This window comes from Monocercomonoides exilis, assembly GCF_001643675.1.
Source record: "Monocercomonoides exilis strain PA203 chromosome Unknown scaffold26-1319188, whole genome shotgun sequence".
Lineage (NCBI taxonomy): Eukaryota > Preaxostyla > Oxymonadida > Polymastigidae > Monocercomonoides > Monocercomonoides exilis.
This window is the reverse complement of record NW_027150571.1, coordinates 1,245,428-1,265,060: the sequence shown is the minus strand read 5'-3', so window position 1 is coordinate 1,265,060 and position 19,633 is coordinate 1,245,428. Positions and strand designations below refer to the sequence as shown.

At 30.8% G+C, this 19,633-nt stretch overlaps 2 protein-coding genes across 2 annotated transcripts; both read left to right on the top strand.

The window, feature by feature from the left end:
* Positions 1-4,428: 4,428 nt before the first annotated feature.
* MONOS_17681 (uncharacterized protein) lies at positions 4,429-5,013 on the top strand (the record flags this gene model as incomplete). The annotated part of the gene is made up of 2 exons (XM_067870624.1): positions 4,429-4,605; positions 4,852-5,013. The coding sequence occupies 2 exons, from the start codon at positions 4,429-4,431 to the stop codon at positions 5,011-5,013; spliced, it is 339 nt and encodes a 112-aa protein (XP_067726432.1).
* A 9,235-nt stretch (positions 5,014-14,248) lies between these two features.
* On the top strand, positions 14,249-16,776 carry MONOS_7854 (putative alpha beta-hydrolase family; the record flags this gene model as incomplete). Its single annotated transcript, XM_067878212.1, has 4 exons — positions 14,249-14,451; positions 14,523-14,624; positions 15,054-16,252; positions 16,511-16,776. 4 exons carry the CDS (start codon positions 14,249-14,251, stop codon positions 16,774-16,776), a joined length of 1,770 nt encoding a protein of 589 aa, XP_067726431.1.
* Between the last annotated feature and the right edge of the window lie 2,857 nt (positions 16,777-19,633).

Here is a 19,633-nt window from a genome sequence, read left to right as displayed (position 1 = left end):
ACAGAGAATCTTTCTGCTTCCAATGTCAGAAAATTACTAATCAATATTCAACGATGAAGATTTATCTATTCCCTCACATCTTAACATTCACTCTCGAATCCGACATTAAAAACCAAAAGAGAATATTTAATATTCCCTCCGCAATCTCGTTTTCTGAATCAAAAGGAACGATGATTTCTTATCCTTTTTATACAGAGAATTTCCACAATTACAGTTTGGTGGCCTTGCTTTTTCATCAAGGATCAAAAGAAAGCGGTCATTTTTATTCAATGTGTAGAAGCAGATACCCATCGCCAAAATGTACATCATCCAAAGATAGCTGGTATATTTGTGACGACGGAGAAATATCCTTCATCAATAATGAAATTTCAACAGAAACAAACTCTCACATAAACAAAGGTTCAATTCCGTTTATGATTGTTTACTCTCAGGAGAATCATGGATGCATTCCTGTTTCCGATATTTCTTCACCAAATTTGTTTCAATTGGGACTATCACATCAAAAATGTTCGTTTTCAAATAATATTTCACTAGTGAATCAGAGGAAAACAAATGTTCGTTCGGTTTGCATTAATTGTGATGGTTTATTACAAGATCCTTCTTATTCACTTCATCCTAATACAACAAATCCACATCATTCCACTTCACCTTCAATAATATATGATGATGAAATTACTAATGTTCATTCTTCGTCAGAAAATCACCACAAAAAATCGACCTTATTTGATTTGTCAAATCGACCTTCCGGATGTTCTATAACATCTGAAATAGACACTTCATTTCTTCCTTTTTCTAACGAATTTTCTTCTAATTGCAATTATCAAACGAACTCAAAAGACTGTGAAACAAATAATACAACAATTAATAATCATCTCATTCATAATTCAACCGCATCTACAAAACCAAATGGAAAACAATCTCTCTTTCCAGAAATGATTTCATCCAGCCAATTGAGTGAAACAAAAAACAGATCAACAAATCCTAATCAAAACTTTTCAACCCTTCACAATTATCGACATCAAGATTTACAAAATGCAAACGTCAATAATCCATTCTTTCATGGTTCTCCAAACAATTCTTATTCACATATTAAAAAACAAAAAGTTCGTATCATCAATACAACAAAAGCGCAGCTATTCAGAAAGTTAATGGAAACTACGAATATTAAAATGTCAAAAAGTTCTTTCTACAAAAAGACAAAACACCTTAAAAGGGCTTCCAGGCGAACTGACTTGTGCAACTTATGTGAATTGTTCAATCATCTGAAGAAAAAAGAAGAATATCTTAAAACAAAATCACAAACATTGAACGATCAAGAGCAACAAACAATAAGACTTATTGAAAAGCATCGTTTTCTGGCGTCAAATCAACGTCAGCACTTCCATCAAATCAAAAAGAACATTTCATTTTCGGAAGCGTTGGTTTTGTTCGACTTTAAAGAGAATTGGACGCTTCCTATTTGCAAAAACCAAATTAGCCGAGATTATTACGAAAAAGAGGAAATCACACATTTTTGTGTAATTGTTTACATTGTTAACAAGAAAGGAGACAAAGAAAAGCACATTTTTAACTTCTTCTCAAACGCTCTATCTCACGACTACCGTTTCACCATTGAATGTCTGAAACAAGTTTTGGAAGATGAAATCGTTAAAGACAAGCAAACTCTTCATTTTATATGTGATACAGGGCCACACTTTCGGAATTCCCAGCTTATGCATTTTCTCCTTTCTGATAACTCTTCTCCCGTCAGAGGCAAACGAACAACTCTTTCATTTTTCTGTGTAAACATGGAAAAAGTGAATGTGACGGAGAATTCGGGAATCTGACAAACTGTGTTAAAAATAACTTGTCCAATGGACCTTCACTTAATAATATTGATGAACTTATAAAATTTCTGAAAGACCATACAGATGACTCATATGATTCCCACCATAACAACTCGGATAGTTATCAAAAGACAACGCGATATTTTGTCAAGTGTGACACAATTATGAAAATTTTGTTTTTATTTTCTTCATTTCTTTATAAACTCAGGCACTCTTCTGGAAATAAAATACGATGGAGGAAAATTGAAGCGAAGTCCATAAAGACGTATTTGTTCTATGAGAAACGAGGTAATCAAATTTTCAGATCTGTGTGTTCACCACAAGATTCCCGAGGAAAAGAGTTAATGAACTTCCTTGAAAAAAGCATAAGAGATGAAAGGATGATAAAATCCTCAAAAAAATATTCTCGCAAAACAGAAATGTTTGAAATAGGGAATGCTACAAGAAAACTATTAAATGATAGGAAAAAATTGGATACAATTTGTTTTTAAAGTTCTGGTTTTATTTATGAGTAATTTTGCTTTTGTTGAATTTTATATTGAAACGAATGACGTTTTTTGATTCGTCTGCTGCTCAAGCCATTAAGTATTTGCTTTAAACAAATGCTTCCTGGTACCTCAATTTTCGCTATTGAGCGAAATAAATGGGGCTAGGCTGATTCCGTCCTGGAACTGTGCTGTGACCGGTCCGGCACAGTCCCTTGAAGGCTTTGGGTCCAGAATCAGCCTCCCAGGGCAGACAATCATTTAATAAATTCGTTTCAGTATTGAAATTCTAATTTTTCATTAGTTTTATTTTTTTCTGTTTTTCAAATGTCGGCATTTGATGTTTTATTATTATGTATCACATTTATTTCAATTTAAATTATTCATATTTTAATAATTTTTGTTCAGTAAAAAGATCAAGAAATGTATTATATTAATATTGAATTATAATTCACAAGTTTTCTACACATTTTCAAAGTAGATAAGATTAGTAATTTAAAATGCGTTGAAAAAAAAACCAGAACTTTCGTTGATTTAGCTTTGAATTTACGATAATATTGGTATTAACTGAAATTGAGAAGAAATCATTCAATGATTTATCTATTGACATTGATCAAAAAGCGAATTCATAAAGTTTGTTTTCATTGCAACAATGAAATATGCTATTGAACGATCAATTGTGAATGATTTATAAATGCAACTGTTACTTTTGAACAATTTGCTGTAACGCTTTCTTTTTAGAAAATTGAAATGCCTGCGAAGCGTTTTTGAAGCACGGAAAAACGCTTAAAAAGATTCAAAATATTGCCTAAAAGATGAATTACACTTCAATATTAACCAAAATATTTTTTGGAATTCACTTTTAGTTGCAAAGAAGATTTTGAATGAAAAGATAAATAGTTTGTTAATAAGGAAAGAAGTGAAAATGAACGAAGAAAGGAACCGAGAAAAAAGAATCCGAAAAAAAGAACAGAATTCAGAGAGCGAAGGAAAGTCCAAAGATGAGCATCCAATTGAAAACATGGCTTTTGAATGTTATGTTCAAATCACAGAAATATCTGCGGGAATCTTATAACGGAGTTTGTTATTGACATCATATTGCTTCGATTTATCATGAAGCTGATTAAGCTTTATTCATCCTTCTTTCGTTTTTTTGTTTGAGCGCATTTACACAAATATTCATAAAAAGATTTTTCTTTCTTTTTCTTTCTTTGCATATATGTGATCTGAATTTCTTTTTTTGATGATAAGAATAAATGTTATTTATATATTAATATTTTCAAGGAAAGTAACTTTGTTCCCGTTTTGCGAGTGATAGTGTTCAACTTCTTTGTGAAGTTCACTAATGACAACTTCAATAATGAAATTTTATGTCTTCTTCTTCTCCATCTGATCTAACTTTAGTTGTATTCTCAAATAATCTGGTTTCTTCTTCTTCTCCTCCTTCTCCTTCCTCTTCTCCTCCTCTCCTCCTCCTCCTTTTATTTTCCTCCTCCTCTCCATTCCAAAGAAGAAAATAATCTTATGTTTCAGCATCAGCGATACGATAACGGTGCAGGCGTCAATTCTTTTTCGTCAAGATTTTCAAATTTTCTCTGTCAGATTGTTAGGAAAGACATTCACAGAGATCAACAACGTGAGATGAGTACAATGCGCGTTGAGAAATTGCTCAGGAGAAATATTAAATGAGAAAGGAAGAGAAAGAGAAAAGAAGAAGTACTCAGAAATCGAGCTTCAACACCACGAGGCAGAGAATGAGATGAGGGCACTGCAATCCGTGCAAAGCGAATGGAAAGAAGGCAAAAGGAGAGAAGACGACAAGGCAATCGAAGTGGCTTCGTGGAAGCAAACATAACAAGAAGTGGAAAAAAAAGAAACTTGTTTTCTAACTGTGGCTGTCTGTGGATGATGGAGAGGAGAAGCTGAAGATCGAAAAGCAGCAGATGCATGAGAAGAAGGAGATTGATACGAACCTGAAGCATTATATGTATAAACCTATGTTAATGCACAATATTTTTACACTTACCAAGGCGAAACTTACGTTGCATTTGACTCACTTGTTATCAATGTTGTCGCTAACGATAATATTCTGGGAGGAATAGCGTTGTGAGAAGCAAATGAAAAAGCTGGCACGGAACAACAAAGAAAAGAGGAGAATGATGATTGAGGAGCACAAACAAGAGATTATGCAGAGAGAGGAGGAGGAGAAAGCAAAGAAATCAGAAAAGCCAAATACTTCGAAAATTATTATCACAGTTCATCCTTTTGCAGATGTGTCTCAGAAGTCACAAACGGTACAAGCAGCCCACAAGACATATAAGTAAACCCTGTTTCTCATCCAACCTCGCTTCCATCCACTTTTTCAATTTACAATATCATCCATAAGCAGCCAAGGCAACCTCTTTCCTTCCAAGTGAAAAAAACCAGTTTGGTCAACAAAATTCAACTTGTCAATTTTCAAGAGATAATCTCCTACTTGGACGAGCTTGTGTCTGTTATGAAGCAGTACCTGATACTATTCTATAAAATATGGAGAACAGGAGATGGCAAAGTGGACTGGAGAGTTATTAAAAGTGACAAGGAAGTTGAAGAGGTTCATGAAAGAGCAGACAGAAAAGGAGAAGGCAAAACTTCATGCGGAGCTGAGGAAGCTGAATGAAGGAGAAAAGACAGGCGAGAAGATGACTGAGAAGTTGAATTAGAAATCAGAGTTGAGGAGACGCATAGAAGAGAAAAAGAGGATTTTGAAGAAGGAGAACAAGAAGAGCAAAGAGTTTGTGCAGAACGATAAGCTGCCACATTTTATGAGCTCCCCGAACAGTAAAACTTCTCAGGCATATCCAATATCTTCTTCTTCTCCTTTTTCTTCTGCTGATGCTTCAAATTTGAGGTCATCTAGAATAAACATCATCAAAAGTTTTCTGTAAATATGATTGACTTTTCGGTTTCCACATAATTCTCATAATGGCTGGATTTAAGAGGAGAAATGGCAAAAACAGATGAACAGAAATGTGAAATATGTATGACTTGTCATATGAGCATTTTTTGGAGTTGTTTAGTGTGATTTTCGAAACTTTTTATTTTATATATTTGTACTGAAGGGTCAGAATATATATTTTTTTAATTAGTAATTTTGTGCTTTCATGAAACAACTTATATATTTGTTGTTTTCACTTTTCTTCTTCTTCTTCTTCTTCTTTCTCATCCATGAATTTTTTTGACTCATTTCAGAATATGCAATTTCACTATCTCATCTTCTGAGTGACATCTCAGCTATTCAAGCCGCTCTCATCGCGCAAATTCACTTCCTCTGCCCTGCCAACGAAGATACAATATCTCTTCCTTCTTTTCTCCAAAAATAGAAAACAATAAAATTTTCAACAAACTCTTCTTGGCCTTCTGCCACCAGAACTATTCATTTTCCAGGTGCAGATGAGCACACCACATGCACCACTTCCTTCTGTGATGATTCATGGAAACCATTGAAGAAGGGATGAAAGAGGGGCAGGGAGAGAAAGTGAAAAAGAAGAAATGAGGCTTGAACTGCCGTTTTGGCAGGATCTGCACTCAATATCATCATTATTAATGCTTCTGGAGGTGCATCAAGGAAATTTTGTGGAGCGGCTGGAAAAGAGAGAGAGAAAGAGAAAACAGAAAAATTAAATGAAGAGAAGAGGAAGAGGGAAGAGAGAAGAGAAAAAAGATAAGGAATTTTAGGAAATAGCCCAGATGATGGAAAAGAAAAAGATAAGCAAGGAAAGCCAGAAGAGAAACATAAGAAAGAAGCGAAAGACTGAAAAGAAGAGAAGGCCAAAGAAGGCGCTGAAGAAAAAAAGGAGAAGAAAAAAAGAGAGAGTGAGAGATAAAAGAAAAGAAAAAGAAATGCAATCCGAAGGAGATCTTTATTTTTTCTGTTTATGGAGAAAAATTATCTCAAAATGTCTCGCTTTGAAAAGAACTGTTTGCAATTAATTTATTATATAAAATGAGTCTCAAATTCAATATTGTTACAATTTTTCTTTTGGACTTAGAAATACAGACAGATTATATTTTTAAAAAACATTATTAACATTTTTTAACTGCGAATCGATAATAACTGTGAAGAATAAAATGCCATTTTTAAAGAAAAGAAAAAATGAAAACGAGAAATATATGGAATTCAATGAAACTTTTATAACAACAATAATATTCGGTTAAATAAGAGAATTATTAGATATTAAACAACTTACACTCAATTTATTGCAAAGTTAGATGCAATATTGGATAGTGTTGTTGCATATTTGAAACAAACAATAAAGTGATTTTGTTTTTCATTTTTGTTCACGATTATACAAAACAGTAACATTTGACAAAATTATTCCAAATTGAAATGATTGCATTTCTATTGGATAGCGCAACATCATCATAATAGATCATAAACATTCATGCAATATATGCGAACCGTAAAAGTTGTTTTTCATCAAAAAAGACAAATATCAAACAAGTTACGTTTTTTATAATGGTAATCCAATAATAATCATTAAAAAAAACCATTTTTTTATTATAATTGTAGTCTTGAAAGTTGATGATTGATATTATTCATGATGCCTGAAAGCATTTTTGATGTTTGAAAACTGTTTTTTCATAATCATAAACTTACCCCGAAAAAAAGGATGATCACAAAAATGATTACCCATATATAAACAGAGCCAAATATGTAGATATATTCACATATTTTTCTAATTAACGGGTTCATTTTCCATTGAAAAATCAACTTTTTGTTCGAATTATTCAATTTTTTTAGATTTTTCAAAATTATGTTGAAATTAGTTTTAATTATGTGTTTCAATGATCAAAATTGTTCTAATAAATGAAAAAAGTACTATTTTGAAGGATTTAAATAAATGGTGATATTGACCCATAATTAATTGATTAATTTGTGGTTTTTTTCTGTGAAAAGCGACATCGTAAACAATCACAATCGGATATTGAAACATAAAGCTGCGATAAAAATAAAGTGATTGCATATAATTTTAACTGAATATAATGAAGCTCAATTTTAAAGAATAAATCAAGGTTAATTGATTGAAATACATTTCATGTAACCCTAACCACATTCTGAGCATTCCATCACGCTGTCAACTTAGAAATAATCAAGATTTGGTGCAAAATATCACAAATTCCATGTATTTTTAATAAAAAATTATGAACTTTTTATTGACTTTTAGTGTTCAATAATTTGAAAAAAATGGGAACGTTTTTTGAAATAATTGAGAGATCACAAAACTTTCTGTTGTAATATCTATGATGCCTGGGAACAGATATTAAAATCCATTTTATTTTAAAATCTGATTAAATAAAAGAAAGTTCAGATTGAGATAAAGATTTGTTTCTTTTGAACTAAAAAAGTTTATTAACCCGTATAATCCGCTTCATTGTTTTGTTTCTCACTTAGATGTTGTTTCTTCAAAATTGACATTCCAATTAAATTTTGCTCAAAGGAATTAACATGATGTTATTTCATTCAATAATTTGATTTGAAAACTGAATTGAAGTGGAATTGTTTGATTTGATTATAAAAAACTTGTTCACAAAAATTGGAATCATGATCGACAATAGCAAATTTTCAATATTTGGTTTTGATCAAACGTAAGTTGTTCTTTTTTTATACAATGTCACATTTAAATTTTTTGGACGTTTTGAAGAGTGTGGAGAGGAGAAATATTATTCCACTACGGAATGAATCACTTCAAAAGAAAGAAAAAATTTCCATCATCAAAAAAGCTTGTGACTTTTTTGATGAACCGGTTTCTTCTTTTTTTCGACTCACTGGATTCACAAAAGAAGAATTTGATATTCTTATTCACATTCTTCAAATGGAAGTTCCTCATCGTCGAGGGAAACAAAAAGCAATCAATAATTTTGATGAACAGTTATTCTTGCTGCTAACTTTTCTTCATCACGGTTCAACAACACTCACACTTTTATTATCCTCACTTTTCTATGAAACTTAAAACGCTCTTGTCCGACTTCTTCACAGTATTGTTTCTCATATCAGAGCTCCATTAGCAGATATGTTTTTGACATTTCGCCCTGACAGGATTGAAGTGATGAAGGAGGTTGGAATTGTTTTGGACGGCACAATCATTCCCATCAACAGACCTGGAGGTAGATTAGACTTCGGGAAGAAGTTTTTTAGCGGGAAACATCACACATATTGTGTGAAAGCAGATGTTGAAGTCTATCTCAAAGTAAAGACAAGGAGTTCCATCTGCACATTTAACTTTAGCTCTTCTCATGACTTCACTCTCTTCGAAAATCACTATCCTCAATAATTGAATCAATTTGGAAAGGAAGAAATATCGGCTTACTCAGCTATTGTGGGTATGAGACTTGAGTTGGCTGCTATCATTACAAAAATAGAGGGAATGCTAGAGCTAGAGACTCATCGAGTCATCGTGGAACGTTTTTTCGGTCGTCTGAAGATCCTCTTTTCAGTTTTTCGAAGACAATGGCCATTTGAAGTTGAAAGGGTTGGAGATTATTTCTGTGTGGCTTGTTGTTTGACAGATTTTCATATATTACGAAATCCGTTGACCAGGGCAGATGGGGAAGCTAATCAGCGTATTTTGGACAACTTGTGGACGGAGCATTCACTAAAACAAAAAGCAAGACAAATAGCGAATGAGAGATATCGAATAAAATTGAAAAATAGATTGAATCCGAGCTTGTTAATTACACCCACAATAACTACTTTACATGCACAAATAGACAGTTTGTTATTTATTTCTTTACCCATATTTATATTCATAATCTTTTATTTGATTTTTTTGATAACTCTTTCAACCATTATATTTTCTCATTTTTTTTATTCAGATATTTCACAGAATGAAAAGGAAGGCGCACTAAAAAAGAAATGTGAAGAAGAAAAGAAAGAAAAGCGAAAAATCGAAGAAAAAGAAGAAAAAGAAGATAAAGATAGAAATGAAACGAAAAGTATTGATTTGGAAGAAAATGATTATGAAGAAGATGATAATTCTATGGCCTGGTATTTACCAGGTCAGTGGAAATCAATCCAACCTTCTTCTGCATCTTCTTCATCTCCTTTTCCTTCAACACCACGTTCATCAGAACCAGAAAAGGCGAAAAGAATTACGCCAAGTCCTTTAAGGCTTCTTTTGGAACAAAGAAATTGGTTTTTTTCTTTTCTTTTTTCTATTTTTCAATCATTCACCTTTTTAATAAAAAAAATGAAAGAGAATAAAAAATATAACTTATTGTCTGTATATCATAAAATATTTTTGAAAAATATTGAAATGAAACAAAAATCGTTGTTTTCCCTTGAGTTTTATTTGAAATTAACGTTGAAAAAGTATTATTATTGATCCTGACATAAAATAAAACGGTACAGCTGTTAATAGCTTAAAACATGTGAAAATAATCATAAAAATTCGTTTAAATGTTCAATCGTAAGTTTATCATGTGTAAGAGTTAGAAATGAACGCAAACCTTTTGAACTTTAAAAAAACTCAAAATTTGCTGAAAACAGATCAAAACACAATGAATTTAATATTGATGCACATTATATCAAAGTTTTGTGAATAATCGAAACGAAGGAATCAAATAAAAGATGAAACAAAAAAATAATAAGATAAGTTTTTCAGACATTTCGTAATTCCTATTTTGGACCAAGTGAGATTGAGAAAGTTCCAATATGATTGAATCAATTCCAAAAAAAAAAAGGTTGACATCTATGTTATTTATACAAATTAATTTTTAGTCCAAGATTCGAAAAATGCCTATTAGAACTTGATTGATTTGACTGAGTCAAGTGGCATTAGATCGGTCAACATCCAATAAGATCGATCTAATGCCATTGAGACGCAGTCAAATTGGATGTGACTCAGTCACATCCGATCATTTCCATTCTGGGTGCCATGATCAAAGAAATTTTTAAAAAAAAATGATAATAAAAATTGATAATTTCCGTTTTGTTTTTTATCATTTTGATTGAATTTAATAATTTTTCATTCTTTAAAGTTTTTTATTTAGTAAGTTTATTAAAATTATTGAAATTTTTTGGAAAACATTGGAAATTCAAATTGTTTTTGTTTGAGAATGATTATTGGTGATTTATAAAAAGGATATAAGCTAATTTCTTTTCATTTTACACTATTTAGAACAAGTTTCAAATGTTTTTAACATTTCTCAATAACTTTCAGAAAAAAGAAAAATTGCAAAAAAAGAATCTTTGAAATTATATTTTCTTATTATTTTTTGTTCGATGTGGAAGAATATAAAAAAATGATTAAGTTTTAAACTCAAATAACAAAAGAAAATCCAAAAAAGGTTAATTCCAAAAAAATATTGAAAAACTACAAAAATTTTGAAACTGCAAATGTTAATTGTACAAAACAAAAACTAATTTGGCTTTTTATCAACAGAAAAAGCTGATGACTGAGTCACAATAACAAAAAAATCAAGTTCTCAAAAAACAGAACCAAACCAAAAAAACAACAAAAAAATAATTAAATACTGAAAATACATAATTTAATAAACAGCATATTAAAAAATCAACATCAACATGATTTTGCAGGTCAAAATATGAACAAAACAAAAAAATGTTTGATCACAATTCGTGATCATAAAAATCACAATTTCGCCCTTGGTGAGATTGAGGGAAATTCAATTAAAAATTCGCAAAATTCGATAAATTAGACATAAATCGATTTGACTGAGTCTCATTTTCGTGACTCAGTCAAATTAATCAAGTTCTGATAGACCTTTTCCAAATTTTCTCTATCAATTTCATTTGTGGACAAACTAAATTGTGTTTATGATAATCTAATTTCAATAAGTCATAATCAATTTCAAATTGATTCAGTATATTTCAATTGATAAAATTTTGGGAAATTGATCCTCAAACCGATTTATGAGTATTGGAATTGTGATCAATTACCAGTATAAGAGTGTTTTTTTGCAATGTCTCAAAACAAAAATACGGATATTTTGGAACACGTGGAAAAAAGAATCGCACTTCCGCAACACGTTGAAATTAAAAATGAAATCAAAAAAGAAACAGTAATCCAATATGCATTAAAACGTATTGAAGACCCTTTGCGAGGGTTCTTTCGTCTCACTGGTTTTACCAGAAACGAATTTGATCTTCTTCTTCGAATTATCCAACACGAAACAATTCAACATAGAGGAAGAGAAAAATCAATTAGCAATTTTGATGATCAACTATTTCTTCTTCTCAATTTTCTTCATCTGGGTTCCACAACTCTTACTCATCAACTAGCATCATCATTCTACGAAACTCTTGGAGCAACAACACAACTTCTTCACAGCATTGTTCGAGATATCAAACTTCCGCTTATTGATATTATTTAAACATATAGGCCAGATCGTGTTGACGAATTAAGAGATGTGGCGCTGGCTGTGGGTTGCACGATAATTCCGACAAACAGACAAGAAGGAACATTATCAAATGGAAAGAAATTCTTTAGTGGAAAACACCATATATATTGCACAAAGGTTGAAGTTGGAGTGAATTAAAAAGAAGGAACTGCCAGTACAATTAGTGACATTAACCCGGGTTTAACCCATAACTATACCATTTTCAAGGACCATTTTCCCATATTCTGTTCAAAACTTGGAGGATCAAAAACTATTGCAGATTCGGCATATATAGGATCGAAGTCGGAATTTGGTGCAGTCATAACAAAACCAGTAGGAACCCCAGAGTTGGCGAAACATAGGGTTATAATCGAAAGATTTTTTGGACGTATGAAAACGACTTTTGCTGTTTTTCGACAAAACTGGCCTTTTGATATTGACAAAATTGGAAGTTATTTTGCTGTAGCAGTTTGTCTTACAAATTTCCATAATTTACAAAACCCGCTAACTGCGAGCGATATGGAAGCAAATCTTCGTATTATCACCGATCTTCAAGTTCAAAACATTCAGAGGCATGAAGCAAAACAAAGATCCAACGAACAATATAGAATTCGACTAAAAAATCGACTCGATCCAGATTCCTTACCGTCCTCCAAAAGCACGTCACTTCATGTTCAAGAAGAAGGCCTGCTTTTCTTTTTTTCTCTATTTTTTATTGACAATAAGAATTCTCTGAATTTTTTGTATCAAACAAATATCAATTATTATCATTTTAGAATCTTCTGATATCGATGAAGAACTAGATATTCGAGTTTCCTTAGAAAAGAATGAAAATGAGAGAAAAGAAAAATTGAAGATCATTGAAAAAGAAGAAAGAAATAAGAAAATAATTAATGAAAAAGAAAAAGAAATTGCAATTGATGATCATGAAGATTTTTCCAAATCGTGGCATTCACCAAATCAGTGGAAATCGATTAGATCTTTTAATTCTTCATCATCTGATTGTTTTCCTTCAATTTTTCCTTCTTCTACTCCTTCTTCTTCTTCTTACGCTTCAGCTTCTTCTTCTGCTTCTTCTTCTACTGCTGCTTCTGCTTCATTAACTCGCCAGAAAGAAAAAAGAATTACACCCAGCGTGTTACAGGAGCTGCTATCGAGTCATAATTAATGCTTTTATTTTTTTATTAGAAAAACACACCGACACAATCTAATTTTTAACAAAAACAAACTGTTAAAGATTTTTTTTTATTTTTATTTATGATTTCATAGTAAAAAAATATAAAATGATATGTAAAAAGGTACATTTTATTTGAAATTGATGAAATTCACAATTTGAACCAAGGCGAATTTCATTATTTCACAAAACAATAAAAATTTCCCCTCAGATGATTAAGAAATATTTCGATTTTAGTTAATATGCAAAATTTGCTTTCAATAAATTGAAGAATGTTGATTAACATTATAGAAAACACTAAAAATGAATATAAACGAATTCGGCTACTTGAACAGATTTAACAAAGAAAAACGATGTGGAAACTGATTAATAGAAACATCATAAACACACTTTTAAAATTTGGCAACACAATTTTTTCTTTCAACATAGATATACAAAAAGTGAAAAAATGTTTGATCAACATGGAAAATTTGATAATTCCTGAAAACGATAAAAAAAAGATGATGCTAATTTGAAAAAGATGGATGAAATTTCGATTAGATTGTTCCAAATTAAATTTTCGTGATGAATTTGAAGTGACACACTCAATTCAGAAAAGTTCTAACCGTATATGCCCTAGTAGCTCAATTGGTAGAGTGTCAGACTGAAGATCTGCAGGTAGTTGGATCGAAACCGACCTGGGGCAATGTTTTTATGATCAAAAATCAGTTTTTTTTTGAACATTTTAATGATTGATCAATTGAGTAACATCTTAATCAGGTGTTCAAGAAATGAGTATAAAATAGATGATCTTGGACCATCTGATTTTTATATCTCCGGTGTTAACGTTAAGAGAAAAGATTTTGAAGTATTTTGAAATAATTGATTTCGTATGTGGAAAAATATATTCATTCACAATTTTAAAGGTGAAAAATAAGCAAAACTTGACATTGCAATGCTCACTTTTTATCCCTTCCAATAAACGGTTATTTGATACATCAAATGAGTGTGTTGTGTATTGTCATGGAAATGCAGGTTTGTTAAAGGATTTTCAGAAATGCTTTTCAAACTATTTTTTAAACTGCTAATTCCCCAAGGGTGCAGATTGGAAGCTTTAAATATTCTTCAATACTTAATTCCTTTTGGTATTTTTGTCTCTTGCTTTGATTTTTCTGGTTGCGGAATTTCTGAAGGCTAGAATAATTTTTTGTTTCAAGCAATTAATAAATGTCAACATTTTTATTTCAGGAACTTACTTGACATTGGGTTTTAAAGAGCAAAATGATTTATTGGATGTTGTTGATCATTTAAGAGAAACTTTTGGAATAACAAAAATTGGTGTGAATTTCTTCTCATTCGAATTGCAATAAATTGTTTCATGTGTCAAAGCAATATGGGGAAGGAGCATGGGTGCTGCAACTGCACTGTTATTTGCAGTAAAGCACTCAACGATTCGCGGAATTATTCTTGATTCTCCATTTGCTCGCCTTTCTCAAATTGTTGATGAAGCTGGCCGGCGCATAAGCATTCCATGCAAATGCTGCATATTACCTCTTGTAAAATATTTTGTTAAAAAAAATGTCAAAAAAAAGACCAACCTAGAAATTGAGTTATACATATTTATTCATTCTAAATTTTCGCTTTTCTTAAGATTGATTTTGCTGAAAACTCTCTTTTTAGTAAACTTTCTCCTGTGGATGCAGCTAAAAAATCGAAAGTCCCTCTTTTATTGGGCCATGCAGAAGAAGATTCGCTTATTAACATTCAGCAATCAATTGAAATGTTTTATCATTTTTATTGAAAATTTATCAATTTTCTTTCTTTTTTTTTCAAAAATTTTCTTATAAACTTTTGAAAATATCTGCAAAATGTTAATGTATTTTAACTTTTCCTCACTTTCCTAACCTTTTCTTTCTGTCTATCTTTTTTTCTTTCTCTTTCAATCTCTCTCTCTTTCAATCTCTCTCTTTCTCTCTCTCTCTCTCTCTCTCTCTCTCTCTCTCTCTCTCTCTCTCTCTCTCTCTCTCTCTCTCTCTCTCTCTCTCTCTCTCTTTCTCTTTCTCTTTCTCTTTCTCTTTCTCTTTCTCTTTCTCTTTCTCTTTCTTTCTTTCTTTCTTTCTTTCTTTCTTTCTTTCTTTCTTTCTTTCTTTCTTTCTTTCTTTCTTTCTTTCTTTCTTTCTTTCTTTCTTCTTCTTCTTCTTCTTCATTCAGTTTCCGTGTCTATGGCACTTCTGAAAAGGAGATGATTTTCCTTCCTGGAGACCACAACTCGACTCGCCCAGCAGAATTCTACAGAAAATGTACTTCGTTTCTCTGCCACGTTTTCAAAAGGGATATTTCCATTGATTCTTCTTCTTCCTCCTCCTCCTCCTCTCCTTCTTCATCATCATCTTCTTCATCATCATCATCTTCTTCTTCTTCTTTCTCCTCAACTTCTTCTCCATTTTGCCCTTCTTCTTCTTCTTCTTCCCCTTCATGCCATTTGGCAACAATGTCAGCTATTCCGAATTCTTCTTCTTCTTCTTTTGATTCTTCTTCTCTTTCTCTTCCTTCTTATTCTTCTATTTTTTCTTCTTCCTCTTCTTCTTCTTCACCTCAGACACGTCATGAATCAGAAGATGAAACTGATTCAGATTCTTCTTCTACTGCTGCTCCTTTTCCCTCTGAAACGTCTCTTTCTCTGTTGGACGATTCACCTGGCTGGCTGCATTCACTTCAGTCTTCTATAAACACCCTCCTTTTCTCATCGGAACCGCAACAAGATTCTGTTTCTTCGTCATCATCATCATCTTCTTCTTCTTCTTCTTCTTCCTCCTCCTCCTCTTCCTCCTCCTCCTCCTCCACCTCCACCTCTTCTTCTTCTTCTTCTTTTTCTTCTTCAAATTTGTCTTCGAATTTTATGAATTTGTTTGATCTTGACCATTATTTGTCTTCTGTTGATTCCCCTTTAGATGAAGATGATGAACAAAATGAAGGAGATGGAGAAGGAGAAGGAGAAGGAGAAAGAAGAGAAGAAAGAGAAGAGGATGAGGAAGAGGAAGATGAAGAGGATGAATTAAGAAATGATGATGATGCTTTTGATAATATTCCGCATTTTGGAGATTTGAATTGTCATCAAGCTCCGAAGAAGAAGAGAAGTTTTCTTTTTGACTTCGATTTTGGCTTGGAAATGGTAGATGAAGAGAATGAAGAGAATGAAGAGAATGAAGAGGGTGAAGAGGGTGAAGGAGAGGGAGGAGAAGAAGAAGGAGAAGAAGGAGAAGGAGAAGAAGGAAGAGAAGGAAGAGAAGAAGAAGGAGAGAGAAGAGAAGAAGAAGAAGAAGGAAGAGAAGGAAGAGAAGAGAGAGAAGAGGAAGAGGAAGAGGAAGACACAGATGATGGAGATGAGTTCAATACACTTGAACATGAACGTATGAATTTTGATGTGAAATTTTCATTTTTTTTTTTTTTCCTTTCCTTTTCTTTTCTTTTTTATTCTATTCTATTGTTTAATTATTTCTTTTCTTTTTCTTTCTTTCTTTCTTTTTTCTATTTCTATTTCTTTCTTTTCTCTTCTTTTCTTTTCTTTTCTTTTCTTTCATTATTTCTTTCTTTTTCTTTGTTCAAATTGCTTCAAAATAATAATTATAATAATAATTAAAATAAATACAATAAAAAATAAAAAAAAGCCGAATCTGTGAATGAAATAGAAGCTGAGTGTGTCATTTGCCGGCGGATGATACCAATTCGCTTGCTGAACTCACACGAAGCATTCTGTGAACATATTCACAATCGCATTCACCGCAGCACTGAACCTGGCTCTGCGCTTGTATTCTCTTCCCTTCCTGAGCATTCGGCTTCTTCTTCTATTCCTTCTTTTACTGCTTCTCCTTCACCTCCTTCTTCTCCTTCTCCTTCTTCTCCTTCTTCTCCTTCTTCCTCATTCGTCTTCTGATCATTTTTCTCATTCTTTTTCTTCCTCTCGTTCTCCTTCTCCTTAGACTTCATTTTCTCTTTCCACATCTTCAGATACACCTCTTGATTCAACCACTCATTTTCCTTCGTATTCTCCTCCAACTGCTTCTGAGCTTCTGTTGCTGATAGAGTCAGCTGCTGCTTCTTCAAACGAAGAATGCAATTTTGTTTTTGGAGGGTTGCCTTTTTCTTATTGGAATTCTTCTTCTTCCTCTTCTTCTTCTTCAAATAGATGATAAGAAGTAATGTTTTCATCATGCACATGTTTTTAGAAAATCGGTTTTGGCAAAATCATTTTCATCTGATTTTCTATTGATTACCTCAAGATGATTATTTGGCAGCCTGTTTGAAGTTTTGAAGTTTTCAAAAAAAAAAAATAAATTGATTGATTTTTCATTGTGCTTTTATCCATCCTACTTTCTCTTTTTATTTATCTGTTTATTTTTCCCTAACAATATTCTGGATTTTATTCATATTTTGTGGAAATTAATATTTAATTGAATGTTAGCTTTTTTGAAATGTTGCATTCATGGTCCCTGTGATATGTTATGAGCCATTGAATTCACGTTTATCAATGTGATTATCTATTTTGCTGTTTCAGTTCGAAGTTTTTTACAGTTTTTTCTTTCTTTTTTCCAAATGGAAATTATTAAGCAAAGCAAAAATTGAATTTATTAAAAAAACTTTTTTTCTAAATCATTATTTGCACATGAAATTTAACAACAAAATTCCTAAAAAAAACGAACAATTCAATGAAGAATTCGTTGAATAAAATTTCATAAAATTTTCCATTTTGAAATCAACTTTATTGTCATCTCGATATATGAGAAAATATTTTTGAAATCAAATTTTAACTAACAGTGATTTCTATTTGAAATTATATTTCAAATATATAAGTTATTCTTAATTTGAATTTGTTTTTTTTTTTTTTTTTTTTTTTTTTTTTTTTTTGGAGTACCACTTTCACAAAATTGTTGAAATAAAGGCATGCTGACTTTGTTCAAATTTCTGGACTAACTCATTTTTTTTGACACACATGGAGTGAAAAACAATTGTCAATATAAATGATTCCTTTACAAAAAAATTTTGTGACTATGAAAAAAATGTTACATCACTGTCACATCGCAAGTCAAAAAATTATCTGTCTGTCACACACACACACACACACACACACACACACACACAAAAAAAAAAAAAAAAAAAAAATAAATAAATAAATAAATAAATAAATAAATAAATAAATAAATAAATAAATAAATAAATAAATAAATAAATAAATAAATAAATAAATAAATAAATAAATAAATAAATAAATAAATAAATAAAAATTATAAAAATAAAAATTAATTTGATTCAATTAAATTTTTTTAAAAATAAAATTATCCGAATGATAGAAATAACTTTAAAAAAACTTTTAAAAGTACTTTGGAAAAGATTTGTTGATAGCATTTGAAATATCTGTCTTTTTCTCATTTGTCAGTGATAATCAATTACAAACTGTGACAAAAAATTCCTTTCCTTTCATTTTCTGACAAAAAAAAAAAAAAAAAGAAAGAAAGAAATTTGATGGGAACTTGATCATTTAAATAAAAGACTTGATTTTTTTCAAAATAATAAGAATTGTTGAACATCGATTTTCTAATTATTTGGGTCAAATTATTAGACTTCAGGCATTTTCATTGAAAAAATATGCACTTTCCATTGATATTTTGAGATTAAAAAATTTGAAACAAATGGGTTTACGTTTTAAAATACGTTTGAAGTCACAAAACATAATGTTATTATATCAATGATGTTTGTTAACAGATATGAAAATCAAATTTATTTTGAAATCTGATTAAGTATGAAAATGTTATAAGTGAAACAATTTTTTCATGCTTTGTGCATAAAAAGCTTGAAAGTCCAAATTTCACCACATTTATAATTGAAATAAAAAATTGTTATATCGTTTTGAATAACCCTTTTTAACAAATCATAAAGACTGTGTCAGTCATTTTGTCATTTTTTCAATTTTCTTTTGTCAAGTTACAGAGGTCAAAAAATATGTTAACAATATTTGCAGTTTTTATTAAAATTGAAAATTTCACGAAAGTGATTTTTCAAAAGAAATAATATATTGTTTGGACATAAACGCAGAAATGAGATTAAACCGCAAAATGAAATCGTTGATTTTTTCTTTCTCAAACAGTGGCTTAAGATTATTTTGAATTAAAAAAAATATTCACAGATAATTTAAAAGTGAATGACAAAGAACCTAAAAAAAATTTTCATTTTCCAAAACGATACGATATCAAAAACAATCATTCCTATCAAAATTAACATCTTCAAAATTATTTTGAAGATTATAAAAGTGAAAAAGGATAAAAAAAAATAATTGTAATTGTATTCTATAACATTTTGTATCCAAATAATGATATTATCAACTGATGTCTTTGATATTTTTGATAACTGCTAAGTGATTGCGATGAAATTTAAGTCAACAGTTAGTTTATAATTGTTTTGTTTGAATTTGCAAAAGATGAAATACAAACATACTCAAATAATTCTTATCATGATGTTTGTTTTCTATATTGAACAATATATACATCATTGATATTTGAAAAAAATAGTTAAAAATAAATTTAAAAAATTCAAGTATTCATTTGTTCTGAAAAATAAAATGTGCTGTTTCTCTATCTCTTTTTATATTTTTTATTTTCATTTTTTTTAAATTTTAAATATTGTTTTTTTTACAAAACGATTTTTATTGTTTCTTGTTTCTGGATTTTGTCCCACTGAAGAACTGTTTTGATAAGACAAAAGTTATTATTTTAAGAATAAATGTTGGAGAAATGAAT